Below are 13,849 nucleotides of genomic sequence, written 5' to 3'. Positions count from 1 at the left end.
ATTAATATTTTAATGTGACAATTTTGATATATTGACTTTTTGACAGTTTGAAATATTCATATTTAATCCTTTTGATTATTAAATAAATATGTATATTACGTGATTTTGTGAATAATTATTTTGTTAATAACGAAAACTCCATGTGCCGACAGATTGCTGCACATGATTTTTAGGGGATTTTAATTATTATTATTATCGCATTCCCATTGAATGCACTAATTAATTACAATGAATAGATGTTTTCATCATAAATTTGGAGGGTCATTATGTACAATATATCATTATTATACATCAGACTGAAAAGGAAGTTGAAAAGTGACAATTATATATATTTTAAAATAAATAAAATAAAAAATCACATGAATTTCACCTATTTAATCTTCGAGGAAGTTGGTGAAAAATCTCCGATCAAAACATTTCTTTAGGTTCATTTCCTACCCACAAAATTATGGTACTATGTCATACAAAATGTGATACACTTCATGTGGAAATGTGGTACTAAAAAAATACCCAGGTATTGAACACAAAAAAATCGATGGTTGGAGACTGAAAGCCAATTTCCTGTTAATCTTTCTCATCTAAAAGATTTATGGAATATTTTTTTATATCAATTTTCTTACCAAAACACTCATCGTGTTAAAAGCTAATAATTTTCCTAAATTGCACTTGCGCGATATGTTTGAAAATATAAAAAGAGAAACCAGTAGTATCTACGTTATAAATTGAAAATAAAGTATCAAATTTTTTTCCACGATTTTTTTATAAAAAAATTTAATAATATTCTTGGAATAGAAGAAATGAAAAGTAAATAAATCTCCACCTTAAAATTACTAGTGATTATTTTGTAAAGCCATAAAAAAATGACTAAGTCTTTCGCGAGACAGTGTCACGAATCTTTATCTATGAGACAAGTCAACCCTACCAACATTCACAATAAAAAATAATATTATTAGCATAAAAAGTAATATTTTTTCATGAATGATACAAATAAGATATTCGTCTCACAAAATACGAATCATCTCTTTTTTTAAAAAAAATTTAGTACATTTATAGATCGCTTGAAAACATAATATATTCAATCACACATCATATTCGTTTTTTAAAAAAAATGATGAAATTGAACATTGCGTCGAAATGATATTTTATGGTCGGTCTATCCCACCAAAGTGCAGATTCTCGATTATGTCTTACTTTGATATATATTTCGACTACTGCAATATATATATTCTCAAATCTTGAAGATACAATGGGCTGATGAAGACAAATATAATTCATAATAAATCTAATTGACTTGTAAATAGTAATATATATATATATATAGACACACACGAAAAATCCATGCAAAGGTGTCACATTCCTTTATTATTATTATTATTATTATTATTATTATTATTATTATTATTATTTTACATTAAGGTCGTTTTCGTATAACTGTTGGGAATTATTGTCTAGTTTCATCAAACAAATAGAATATTATTAAATCATTTCAATTTGGTGAAAGGGGCCGGATTACACGAAAGGGTCTCGCTAATATTATATTAACTTATTTTTTCCAAAGTAATTGACTTAAAATATGTAGTTTCTAAAGTAATTTAAATACAATATATATACATATTAAGATAAGGCAAAAACTTGTGTGAGACGGTCTCACGAGTCGTAGTTGTGAGACGGATCTCTTATTTGGATCATCCATGAAAAAGTATAAGTTTTTATGCTAAGAGTATCACTTCTTATTGTGAATATGGGTAGGATTGACCCGTCTCATAGATTAAGATCCGTGAGACGGTCTCACATGAGACTTACTCTTAAAATAATGACTCCAGAAACAACATACAAATTTTATAACCATATCTATTAAGTAGATGGATTGATTACCGTAATTATTCATTGTATTCCTCCTAACCATTGAATTTGTTCAAGTATTCAATTCAAATGATTGATTGAATATGTTGTCATTAGAGAATCATTTTCTTGGATGACTGCTAAATCAATCATAGTATATTAAAATAACATGTTCGATTTACATACACACACATATATATATATACACACACACACATATATATATATATTGTCATTAGAGAATCATTTCCTTGGATGACTGCTAAATCAATCATAGTATTTTAAAATAACATGTTCTATTTATATATACATACATATATATAATATATATATGTGTGTATATATATATATGTATATCTATATATGTGTGTATATATATATATATATATATATATATATATATATATATATATATATATGTTTGATCACCTTCTCAAAAAATTTACGTTTTATTTCTTTGTCAATGGAAGGAGAGGAGGAATAAAAATACATTTAAAATAAGTTTGCTTCTCTAACTGGTCCTAGATCGGAGGAGGAATAAAGATGTGCCTTCGACCTAAGAAACATAAGTGAGAACTTTTTCATATGAATAGTTTGAAAGTAAGCCCCTCTTTGCGTGGCATTGCAATACAAACAAAATATGTTTTCATATCATCGAAACAAATACGATCACTATATAGATAATCTGATATACATGTTGAAAAATGAGATAGTGAGTCAGCAAAATAATCCCGAGACCACACCTGAGGGAGATGAGCCAAGGACAAATTTATTCATCACCTCAGGGACAGAAGAAGGCCTAGAATATGATACTCGAACCAGCCCGGACGGACTGCTCCATTGCTCAAAGATTAGGCTGGTAAATTCTTGAATCCACACCTCAACAAATGAAGGTTCCAGGTATGTTATATGAACATCATTATTCGCATTAACATGTTATTTTCATACTTCAAATATCTCAGATAACATCACATTCTCCCCTCGTTACCAGTTCCACGTTGAAGTTGAGATCCATAGAGATACTTGAACCATAAAAGTACCATATATCAACATAAGGAATAATCAATCTTTCTAAACATTTTATCAGCAAAAGGGTTCTCTCGATGACACGAGGAACTGCAAATGTCGAACCAGTATTTACCATATCAGTAACATATTTACCAATCAACAAGGTTTCCTCACAGTAGAGGAGAATAAAATATGGAAACTGGAACTCGACAAAGACCGATGTAGAAATCGTACCATGCAACAGAACATTGTATCACAAATTTATCAGTAGAATCATCCATTTCTTGGAACTCATTCAGGTATGAATGACCGGGCTTGACGAGTGTGGATTACATCATGTTTTTTTAATGAAGTGGCCAAAAATTGCCCTGTGCAGAACAATTTCGGGGTGTCCATAAACAATGGCATAAATATGCAACTCAGACGATTACAACACAAAACATGCTAAGGTACTGGAGAAATTTTTTTTGAACATGTGGACGTATAAGAATCAAAACACAAAGTAAAGCATTGATTGCAACAATCCTTGAAACTTAGCACTGGTCATTTACAAGATGCAAAATGCAACATCAACAAAATATCCTATTTCACCGATATTACAAAGTCCAAGATTCGAGTTGCAAAATAGGACATTGCAATCAAGGCATAGAACATAGTGATCCTAACAAAAGCTGACAAAAAGTTTGAAGCATAGCCAAGTTCTAAAAAAACCCTTCACCAATGTAGTCTAAGATTCAAGAAAAATAAAATTGACAACCAATGTAGTCTAAGATTCAAGAAAAATAAAATTGACAATTTCAAATGATCCCCAAAATCCCTCCACCGAAGCCAAAACCTAACCCTATCCCCATCATTTAATCTTCTCGATAATATCATAAATGACCTCCCCCATGTCCAGTTCCTTCATTGCCGTGAAGGGCCTCTTCAGATCCAACAGACTCACAAAAATCTCTCCACCATCCTCACGTATTTCAAAGCAGCCTCTCCTGGGCTTCTCAGGGTTGACCAGAACGTTGACTCCCGCAACCTCTTTCTCCAACCCATTCTTCACCTGGACAGCCCTGGTTTTAAACGAGTTGCATTGTTTGCAGTGCTCTATGATGATAGTTTTAGACGTACCAGGAATCGTCGACTCAGCCTCCAGTGACGGCGGTGTTGGTGTTGTTTCAGATTTTTGTTCAACAACGTCGGGGGTGGTTTTGGTCTTGGATTTCTTTTTCTTGGGTGGCTCTGGGTCAGCGGGAGCGGCATTCTCTCGGCGGGTGGAGCTCCTTGTTACTCTCGTCGTACCGGCGGCGGCGGCTTCACCGTTTTCTTTCACTTGTTTTCTTTTGGGTGCCATAATGCAAAATGAGAGAAGCTTGAAATACCAACAGTTTATTGTCCTGCAGTCTCCATTTATTGCGTGGTGGCTTTTGCAGTGGCAGCCTTATCTGATCTCAATCGTTGCTTGCCAATTTTCCCGCTCTTTTGGACGGTTCAGATCATGCTCTCTACAACCAATTGAAATTTACTTCTCGATTATAATAATAATAATAATAATAGTATAAATAAAGAAGGGTTCGATCCTGGGTGTGGGGACAGTGCCCACACCCAAGATCAAGGGTTGAGATTCATATCATGGGGAATTAAAAATTTAAAAAAATAAAAAATTGGGCCAGAAAAAATTTTGACCCTTGGATGTACCCCTACAGGCACTGCCTGTAGGGGTAGGATGGAATAATCCGGTATGTTATTTATTGATTATAGAAACAATATTTAATATTATTGTTTAAAAATATTTTTAAAATAATAATAAATAATTCGTGAAAAACAGAGATTACCTCGTAAAAATGCGGCTATATGTCATTTTTGGCTCTCAAAGCTGGAAAACATCATGTCCATAATTTTCCAAGTTATTGTAAACATTTTTATTGGTAATAGTGTAAGTCTTGCTAAGGCTATGTCCAACCTACTTTATTTAACTATTTTGTTGGCAATAGTGTAAGTTTTGCAAAAACAAATTATAATTTTATTTATGTAACTTCGTCTGTTTTGGATCTTATTTAAGAATAGAGTCCTGATATTTGATATTTAATTCAATATAAAGTAAATAAAATTAAACTGTTAGGATAAAAAGAAATTTAGAATGAGTAGTTGAATAATTTTTAAATTTTTTTTTTTTAAACTTTAGCTAGTCTTAACCGTTGGTTGTTGTTAATATCTAATTCTTGAACATATTGATACAACTTGACCACTGAAAAGTCCGGAATGGTCCGACTGTTATTAGCTAGTTATGAGTTATGATATATTCAATTGAGTGATCTTTGAACAAGTAAAACAAATTAATGAACTCGAGCGGAAAAGTGTAAAGATGTGTAAAAAAAAAAAGACGAGATATATGAAGTTTGAAGACAATATTAATCAGTATTTTTCTACATCTCTCATTCTTCTACTCGAGTAAGAAATTCAGTTGAAGACTTTGATTGTTACAACAGTTTGCGGTAACTCGCATCACCTAGGATATGGTAGAGCTAGGACAGTTATTGTACGAGGTCATAGACCCAATGCTACCAGTTCCTACATTGAAAACTCTTAATATCATCTTCAACAACATATACAAAAAAATCATGGTCTTATATCATTGTTAATTACCGTGTATTTAAATATAGTGAATAACAACCTTTGAAAAAATTATTCATGAGAAAAAAGTTTTGGAATATTTTTTCTTAATACAAGACATTCTTGAACGATTAGAGACTTCAAATAATATGTATTGATTGGTCAAAAGATCTTCTGAAAAGTCTGACTGATATGCATTTGGAATAGCTTGATGCACAAACATTAATCCAGATAGATATAAAATATGTAGCTTGAAATCTTTAGATATTCCATCTTGAATCTTGGGAGCAACTTGATCTTTCATAGAGTTTTGGGACTTACTTTAGGATATCTAGCTGGAATGATATGCAGTCTAACTAGAGTTAAGGACATCCCGCTCGAAACATTTAAATAGCAACTAGATTATGAAATAGTTTAATATCGTTTATTATAACAAAAATTAAGAAAATCTAACAAAAATATTTTATTAATTACTAGAACTAAATTAATTATTTAATTAATTTTATATGTTTAATTCATAAATTCATTTTGAATAAAGAATTAGTTTAATATTAAAGTTTAATATGCTATGAAAAGAAATATTTATTCCTTCACTTACTACATAAATATTTGAAAAAAAAAATAAAAAACTATATATGTAATTATATGAATTATTTTTGTTTTCTATTTAAAATTCAAATTTGAATTTGATATTTCTTTTAAAAATAAACTACATTTAAAAATAAGAGATCCGTCTCACAATTATGACCCGTGAGACGGTCTCACATGAGACTCACTCTATTTAATTTTGGTTTATCCATAATACTATATTTTCAATATTCTAAAATAGTGTTGTTGTGAATTTTTTTATAGTGGATGTCCGTAAATTTTTATTATTATTATTATTATTATTATTATTATTATTATTATGTATCTAAAATAGAATGTAAACATGACCTAAAACTAATTAAATTTTTAATCAAATTTTACTTTCTAATAAATAACAAAAATTTTGATAATGTTTTTTATTAATAACATTTTTACTCAGTTTAGATAAAAAAGCAATCTAACGATAAAAATTGTTATCAACATCTGAGTGATTGGATGCGTCCTCGACTCCTTAGGGCACCAACACCCACTCTCCAATGTGAGTGGGCATTATAACGCCCACTAACATGAGAGAGGGTGTGGGGCGTTCATCTGTATGAACGCCCCTGTGTCAGTTTATTTTTTTTAAAAAATTGCACACTTAGCGACGACTTTTGAAAACCCGTCGCTATTAGCGAAGGCTTTACAAAAACCGTCGTCGATTTGCTGACAAGCGGGCCCTACGTGTTTTGAATTATTTATGAACGCCCAAAAAAATTGGACATTTACAAAACCGTCACTATTTGCTTCAAAACCGTCGCTGAACGTTATATATATATATATATATATATAAAACAAATTATTATTAATATAAAATAATAATAATTTTAATTTCTTAAAAAATTTGCAATTGAATTTATTTAATGTAAAATAAGAATAAGATAATGAGTGGACAGCGGACCAATAAATAATGAGTGTGAATGTTAAAATGAATGTGGGAGAATACACGTGTTAATGTAATGTGCATGTGGCATTTGGACCTCGCGATTTTTTATGAGGTTGTGGGTGTTATAACACTTACAAATGCGGGTGTCCTTAAAGAAATTATGTAAATGATATGAAAAATTATGAATTTATGGTTAAACTTGTTGGATCATTCATAAACTTGTGTTATTATACGTGGGATCTTTGTTTGTCGAATAATCCTTTGATTTTGAATAGACTTGGCCACGCATTAAAGTCTCCGCGTTAGAAAGAGCGGGACCGTTGACTTTCTTTGTCTTCGGGTCTTTTTCATTTCTTACTGACATTATTTTACAAAATATACATGTATTTTTTTTCGTTTTGGATTTCTTATGTTGAAATATTCAAAATTTAATAGTGGGAAAGAGACCAAATGTCATAGAAGTCAAGTTTCTCCAACTATTTTAACGTGATCCTGTGGAAAATCTGAAAGAAAATAGTATAATAATATAAGGAATGTATGCTGCTGTGTATACTTGCCAATGTTTCCCTGGACTTTTATCTTAAGCATAGAAATGATTGGCAGGAAACTATTCTTCGCTGCATCCTATGTGTTCGTTTTACTCGCTTTGTGCACACAAATGCGTGTAATGGCTTCAACTTCAAGCACAAATTATAATGGAGATCATTGCTTGGAGAAAGAAAGACTCGCTCTCCTGAAGTTCAAAGATGAGCTCATTGATGATTATGGCCGGCTAGAGACTTGGGGAAGTATGAAAGACTGTTGCGAATGGAACGGTGTCCGATGCGATAACAGGACTAATCACGTTGTGGTACTGGACCTTCCAGCTCCGAAAGTCGACAACTTTTTTCTATCTACCCCACTAAGAGGTAAAATCAGCTCTTCTTTGCTTCGATTGAGTGAGTTGAAGTACTTAGACCTTAGTAACAATGATTTTAACACCATCCAAATCCCCGAGTACATTGGTTCTCTGGAAAAACTGCAGCATTTGAATCTCAGTCATTCGAACTTTGTTGGTCCGCTCCCTTATCGTCTTGGTAATCTGTCCATGTTGCGAGTTCTTGATTTGAGTGGCAATGAAGATATTGATGTGACTGAACTTGATTGGCTTCCGGGTTTGCGTTCATTACAACATCTTGACCTCAGTGGAGTCAATCTTTTTCAAGTAGCAACATGGATGGAGTCAATAAGCACATTGAAAGAGCTAGAAAAATTGTTCTTGCGTAGTTGTTTGCTTCAAGAAACTCTTGGCAACATATCTCTTCCATCCATCAATGGTTATAGGCCTCTTTCTGTCCTTGATCTTTCTTCAAATAGTCTAGGCAACATTTCAGTGTTTTGGTTTCTTAACTTTAGTAGAAGTTTAAGTTATTTTGATCTCTCATCGAATAATGTAGAAGGTAAGATCCCTGGTGCTCTGTCGGGTTTGAAGGCCCTTTCCTATCTAGATCTCTCCTTTAATAGTTTTGGAGGTACGATACCTGGTTATTTGGGAGATATGATGTCCCTTGTATATCTTGATCTATCTGTCAATAACTTAGAAGGAAAGATTCCTGATTCATTGGGAAATATGATGTTCCTTGTTCATCTCGACCTCTCTGGGAATAAGCTTGAAGGTGGAATTCCTAGTTCTTTAGGGAAAATGGTTTCCCTTTCCCGTCTCAATCTCGCAGGGAATAATCTTCAAGGCGGAATTCCTCCATCTAGTGGAAACTTAAGTAGCTTAACGTCGTTTGATTTGTCTGAAAACAAATGGGAAGGGCAAGTGGCAGACTTGATTATGTTTTTATGGAATTCAAACATGTTAGAGTATCTCGATTTAAGCTCGAATAGTTTTTATGGTTCAATACCTCCTCTGTCAAGATATTCATTTTTGAGGATAGTAAGTCTTGAGAGAAATGGATTGAATGGGTCTTTCATTGAAAAGAAATTAATCCTTCCCCATCTCTTGATATTAGATGTGTCTGGAAATAGACTTATTGGATCATTGCCTGATCTCTCGTCATGTTCATCCTTGGAAGTTCTGAATCTCGCTGACAACTTGTTCAATGGAACCCTAACTGAAAGCATTGGATATCTTTCCAACCTCGACATGTTGGATATTCACATAAATCAGTTTGAAGGCACAATATCAGAAGCCCATTTCTTTAACATCTCTCAGTTGGGAGTTTTGGACTTATCTTACAACTTGAACCTCTCTGTGAATATCAGTCCTCAATGGAATCCTCTTTTTCAACTGGGTACCTTAAAGTTGCAATATTGTAAACTAGGGCCAAGTTTTCCAAGATGGATCGAAAAACAAAGACGAGTTGCAGTTCTCGACCTGTCAAATTCTGAAATTTATGACAGCATCCCAGGTTGGTTTTGGGAAAACTCTCATTCGTTACAATATTTGAATTTGTCGTTTAACCATGTTCACGGTATCCTTCCTAATTTATCATCATACTACAACCTTTCAAATGTGGACTTCAGCAGTAACGAGTTTGATGGTTCTTTACCTCTTTTTCCCTCTTCACACATGGAGGTTGTAGATCTGTCAAAAAACAAATTTTCAGGGGAGGCTGCTAAATTTTGCAATGCTACATATGGCTGGACAGTTCTTGATCTTTCGGAGAACCAGCTTACTGGAGAGCTTTCTGTAGATTGTTTCAAGAACTTGATGACTCTAGACTATCTTAATTTGGCAAACAATAATTTTTCCGGAGAAATTCCTAATCCAGACAACTGGTTTTGTTCTCTTGCTTCACTGCATCTACGAAACAATAATTTTATGGGAGAACTTCCGAGATCACTGACTGAGTGTAACCGTTTGCAGATCATTGATCTGGGGGAAAACCACTTCACTGGAAAGATACCAACTTGGATAGGAGACAGTCTGACTGAGCTAGGGGTTTTAAGCTTAAGATCAAATGAGTTACGTGGCAGTCTGCCTGCAACCTTGTGTCATCTGGCAAATATTCAAATCTTGGACCTCTCGATAAATAAGATTTCTGGAACCATTCCTAGATGTCTATCCAATTTCACTACAATGAGTTCAAAACCAAATATTAGTGAAGAGAACGGGCTTAGATTTCGATTATTTCCAAAAGCAGCAGCTTCCTTTGATGACAGTGCGTACCTAACATGGAAAGGACGCGAGGCCATTTATACTAAAACTCTTGCATTGGTGAAAGTCATTGATCTCTCGAGCAATATGTTAGTTGGAAAAATTCCATCTGAAATTACAAGTCTCGAAGGCATCATAGGCTTGAATCTTTCAAGAAACAACTTGGTTGGATCAATTCCAAATTATATTGGTCAGTTGGAATTTTTAAACTTTCTTGATTTGTCTGAAAACAACCTCTCTGGTGGCATACCTATCACCATGTCGAATATGAGTCACCTTGGACTCTTGGACTTGTCATTCAACAACTTGTCGGGTAAAATCCCATGGGATGGTCACTTGCAGACTTTCGGTGCTTCAACCTACACAGGGAATCCGGGTTTATGCGGTCCTCCACTTATAAAACCTTGTCCTGGCGATGAAACTCCTAAAAATAATGAAGCTCAAACTACTGGTGAGACACATGATTTGGAGAAAGAAGACGGATTCATCAGCTTGGGGTTTTTTGTTAGTCTGGCTCTTGGGTTCATTATCGCATTTTGGGGAGTTATCGGGACTTTAATGTTAAACAGTTCATGTTCTAAAGTTTTCGATATGTGGAAGTCTGTAATATTTAGACAATGATGTAGAGTGAGTGCCACAAAAACTTATATAAAAATAAAATAGCCTCATAAATCAATTTTGTTAGACGGATCTATGATCTGATCAAGCCCATGAAAAATATTATATTTTATGTCAAAAGAATTATTTTTCATTAAAAATATAAACTAAATCAATCTGTGTAAGAAGAAACATCTTCTTTGTATACATGTTGAGCAATAAAAAGTGTAGTCAAATTAGACTGAATTTTAAATTGATAAGGTCATATTCAACCTCGAAGTTAAAATGACATCTTTTTAAATTTGTTCTAAGATTATATGTATATAACGAATAGCATAAAAAATGCTATAAAATTCGTTGGACATATTATAGACAGTGTTTAGTTTATATTTGCAAGCCAACTTTCAAGAATGCTCCTATTCTATTAATTCAATGAGAGAATAATTCATATATTCTGTAAAATCATCGATTGCGTTCATAGAATCGCTGATTTGTTTTATATATAGTAGGATATTACTGGCTTTTACGTACTTATCTTATAAATAAAGACCACATGATTATCTCCAAGTACATGTCCCTATATTATTAGACAAAAACTTGTGAGACGATCTCACGGGTCGTATTCGTGAGACGAATCTCTTATTTGGGTCATCCATGAAAAAGTATTACTTTTTATGCTAATATTATTATTTTTTATTGTGAATATGGGTAGAGTTGACTCGTCTCACGGATTTTGTGAGATTATGATCCGTGAGACGGTCTCCTATAAGACCCACTCATATTATTAAACCTGTTTACTGGACTGGGTTCCTTGTTCTGATAAGGGCCCACCGAAATTATTGATTTTCATTTGGAACCGGAATGGGCCATCTTATTTCTCTGGACTCCCATGAAATAACCTTGAACTGACTCGAAATAAATAATTTGATCATTTCTTTCTTAAACTTTTATAGAGCTTCAATTAAATATTTTTAAAAATTTATGGACGTGAAATTAATTACACTTCTATCAGACGTGAAGTTAATTACATTTCTATCATTATACAATCACCAATTTTTGCAACACAAAAAATATATTAAGCAAAAGTTATATAATTGTTCTGAATTACGTTTTAACATGGTCGTGCATAACATATATGTTATCTTATCAAATATATTATTTTGAATAATGATTGCCCGAAAAAATGATTGTATTGAAGGGTATTTATATTTTTAACCTTCCTGACACATTTATTTTTTTAAAAATGCCATTCGTTTGGTAGAAAACACATAATGTAACATGTTGCGTTATGTTATTTTAACAAACAAGTGTCATTTTTTTTCCAAGAATATTGGAAAGAATGTCGGTTTTCAAAATTTCTCCCGAATAACAGATCCATCTCTGATCCCAAATAATTGGGAAAAAATAAACTTGAATTTTGAGCACATGGATTGACTCCATTGTAAAAAAAAATACAACATATATCCAAAGGCTTTCAAGTCTTCGTTATGTGCTGGCGAATCTGCCAGTTTTAGGTATCTGATGGAGCTTCCTCACGTGCCACCTGAGATTTTTGGTTGTCTGGCACGTGACTGTCTTTCCTCCCTTTTTTTTTCTTTTTCTTTTTCCACTTTATCTTTTTTTTTATATATATAAAACTATTGGTAGAGTTCCAAATATGTTGGTGTTTTTTTTATAACATAAACAGATAGTAATTAACATTTATTTTATCTTTAACTAGAGTATCACAAGTTTTTTATTGGTAAAATTTGTATCATTTAAAACCTGAAAATTATTAAAAAAATAATAATTAATAATACATGTCTTGTATCTCAAATTTTTTAAAATCATTCACTCAATAATTTGTTTTAATTAATTAATTGACCCCTACCGATGTGAGTGTTATTATTGGTATGCCCACTGCATTGTAAACACTGACCAACATTAATTTTGTCGGATCCCGTCTCAAAAATAAATATTTTTTTTCACTCAGTATACGAACAAAATGTGTATCGTTTTTCAGTAGTGTGGTGATTGTCTATGTTGAGAAAATGGTACATTAGGGTTATTATATAATTTAAAAAATTTGACTAATACGTGCATTCATTATCAACTACAACTTTTGATAAAACGACATAAATATGATATAAATATGATGACATTTGTTAAATTGTTGTCCTTATCAAGGTTTTGAACCCATAGTTTGTTTCCAAAAGACTTCCATTTTCTTTTTCCAAAAATAAAAACAAATTGTGTTAATGCAAAACTCCAAAATGATGTGTACATTATCCATGTGTGCATTTATTACGGGGCCAAAATTTTCACGGGAGCACTTTTACGCTGTCTCCTTCACGACCACATTATTTGGGACTTTTGATTTTAGCCACTCAAACTTTTGCAATTTCCAATCTCTTTCTTCTTTTAATTTAATTGTTCCCCCTTTTTTTATATTAAATAAATAAAAATTAATGTAACCCAAATCCACAACTCATTGAGCTGTGACACGCAGATATATGCATCTTATCATGTGTATGAAAAAGGCTTTAAAATCCTCATGATCAACTTTTTTTTTTTATTACAACACACATGGAGAGATTCGAACTCGAGAAGTTAGCTAATCTTGTAGGAGGATGAGATCAACGGGCTACTAGCCTGATCTCCTCATGATCAACTTTTAAAAGTGGTCGATATAGATAGAATATTTTTCCTTTTTTTAATTTTTTAATCAGTGAGAATAATTTTACTACACAATAAATTGGCATATGAATATATATTTACTTAATATTTGTAAATAAAGTAAATAAAATAAAACCATAGTCAAACAATGGAAAAATAAAAGCAACATGAGAGGACCTGACATATTTGCTATGAATTTATATGTTTTTTTCTCGAAATGAAATGGTACAGTATTTTTAAAAGAGTTTTTAAACATAAATTTACAATAATGACGGAACGAACAGATAATTATTCTGGTAAGTTTTATTTTCGTGATTTTGATCCAAAAAGTTTTAAATTTTCTTTATTTTGTCATACAAATATTGCAGAGAAGCTAAGGATATATATAACACTGGCTACGCAATCGTTTAATGATTTAGAAGTAAAAATTAGTTTTTGGCTTCAACGTATTGTATATGGAGATCACCTCGAATGAACTATTCACTAAA

The 13,849-nt window shown here is 32.3% G+C and overlaps 1 protein-coding gene across 1 annotated transcript; it reads left to right on the top strand.

The window, feature by feature from the left end:
* The first annotated feature begins 7,386 nt into the window (after window positions 1-7,386).
* LOC140825178 (receptor-like protein EIX2) lies at window positions 7,387-10,784 on the top strand. Its single transcript, XM_073186796.1, has one exon. The coding sequence runs from the start codon at window positions 7,524-7,526 to the stop codon at window positions 10,728-10,730; it is 3,207 nt and encodes a 1,068-aa protein (XP_073042897.1). The 5' UTR covers window positions 7,387-7,523; the 3' UTR covers window positions 10,731-10,784.
* Window positions 10,785-13,849: the final 3,065 nt, after the last annotated feature.

Source organism: Primulina eburnea, chromosome 3, assembly GCF_022965805.1.
Source record: "Primulina eburnea isolate SZY01 chromosome 3, ASM2296580v1, whole genome shotgun sequence".
NCBI classification, from domain to species: domain Eukaryota; kingdom Viridiplantae; phylum Streptophyta; class Magnoliopsida; order Lamiales; family Gesneriaceae; genus Primulina; species Primulina eburnea.
The sequence above is the reverse complement of the archived record's forward strand: the minus strand, read 5'-3'. Positions and strand labels throughout refer to the sequence as shown.

Excerpts from the sequence above, each read along its gene's own strand:
- LOC140825178 (XM_073186796.1), top strand. The coding sequence starts at position 7,524 with ATGTTTCCCTGGACTTTTATCTTAAGCATAGAAATGATTGGCAGGAAA.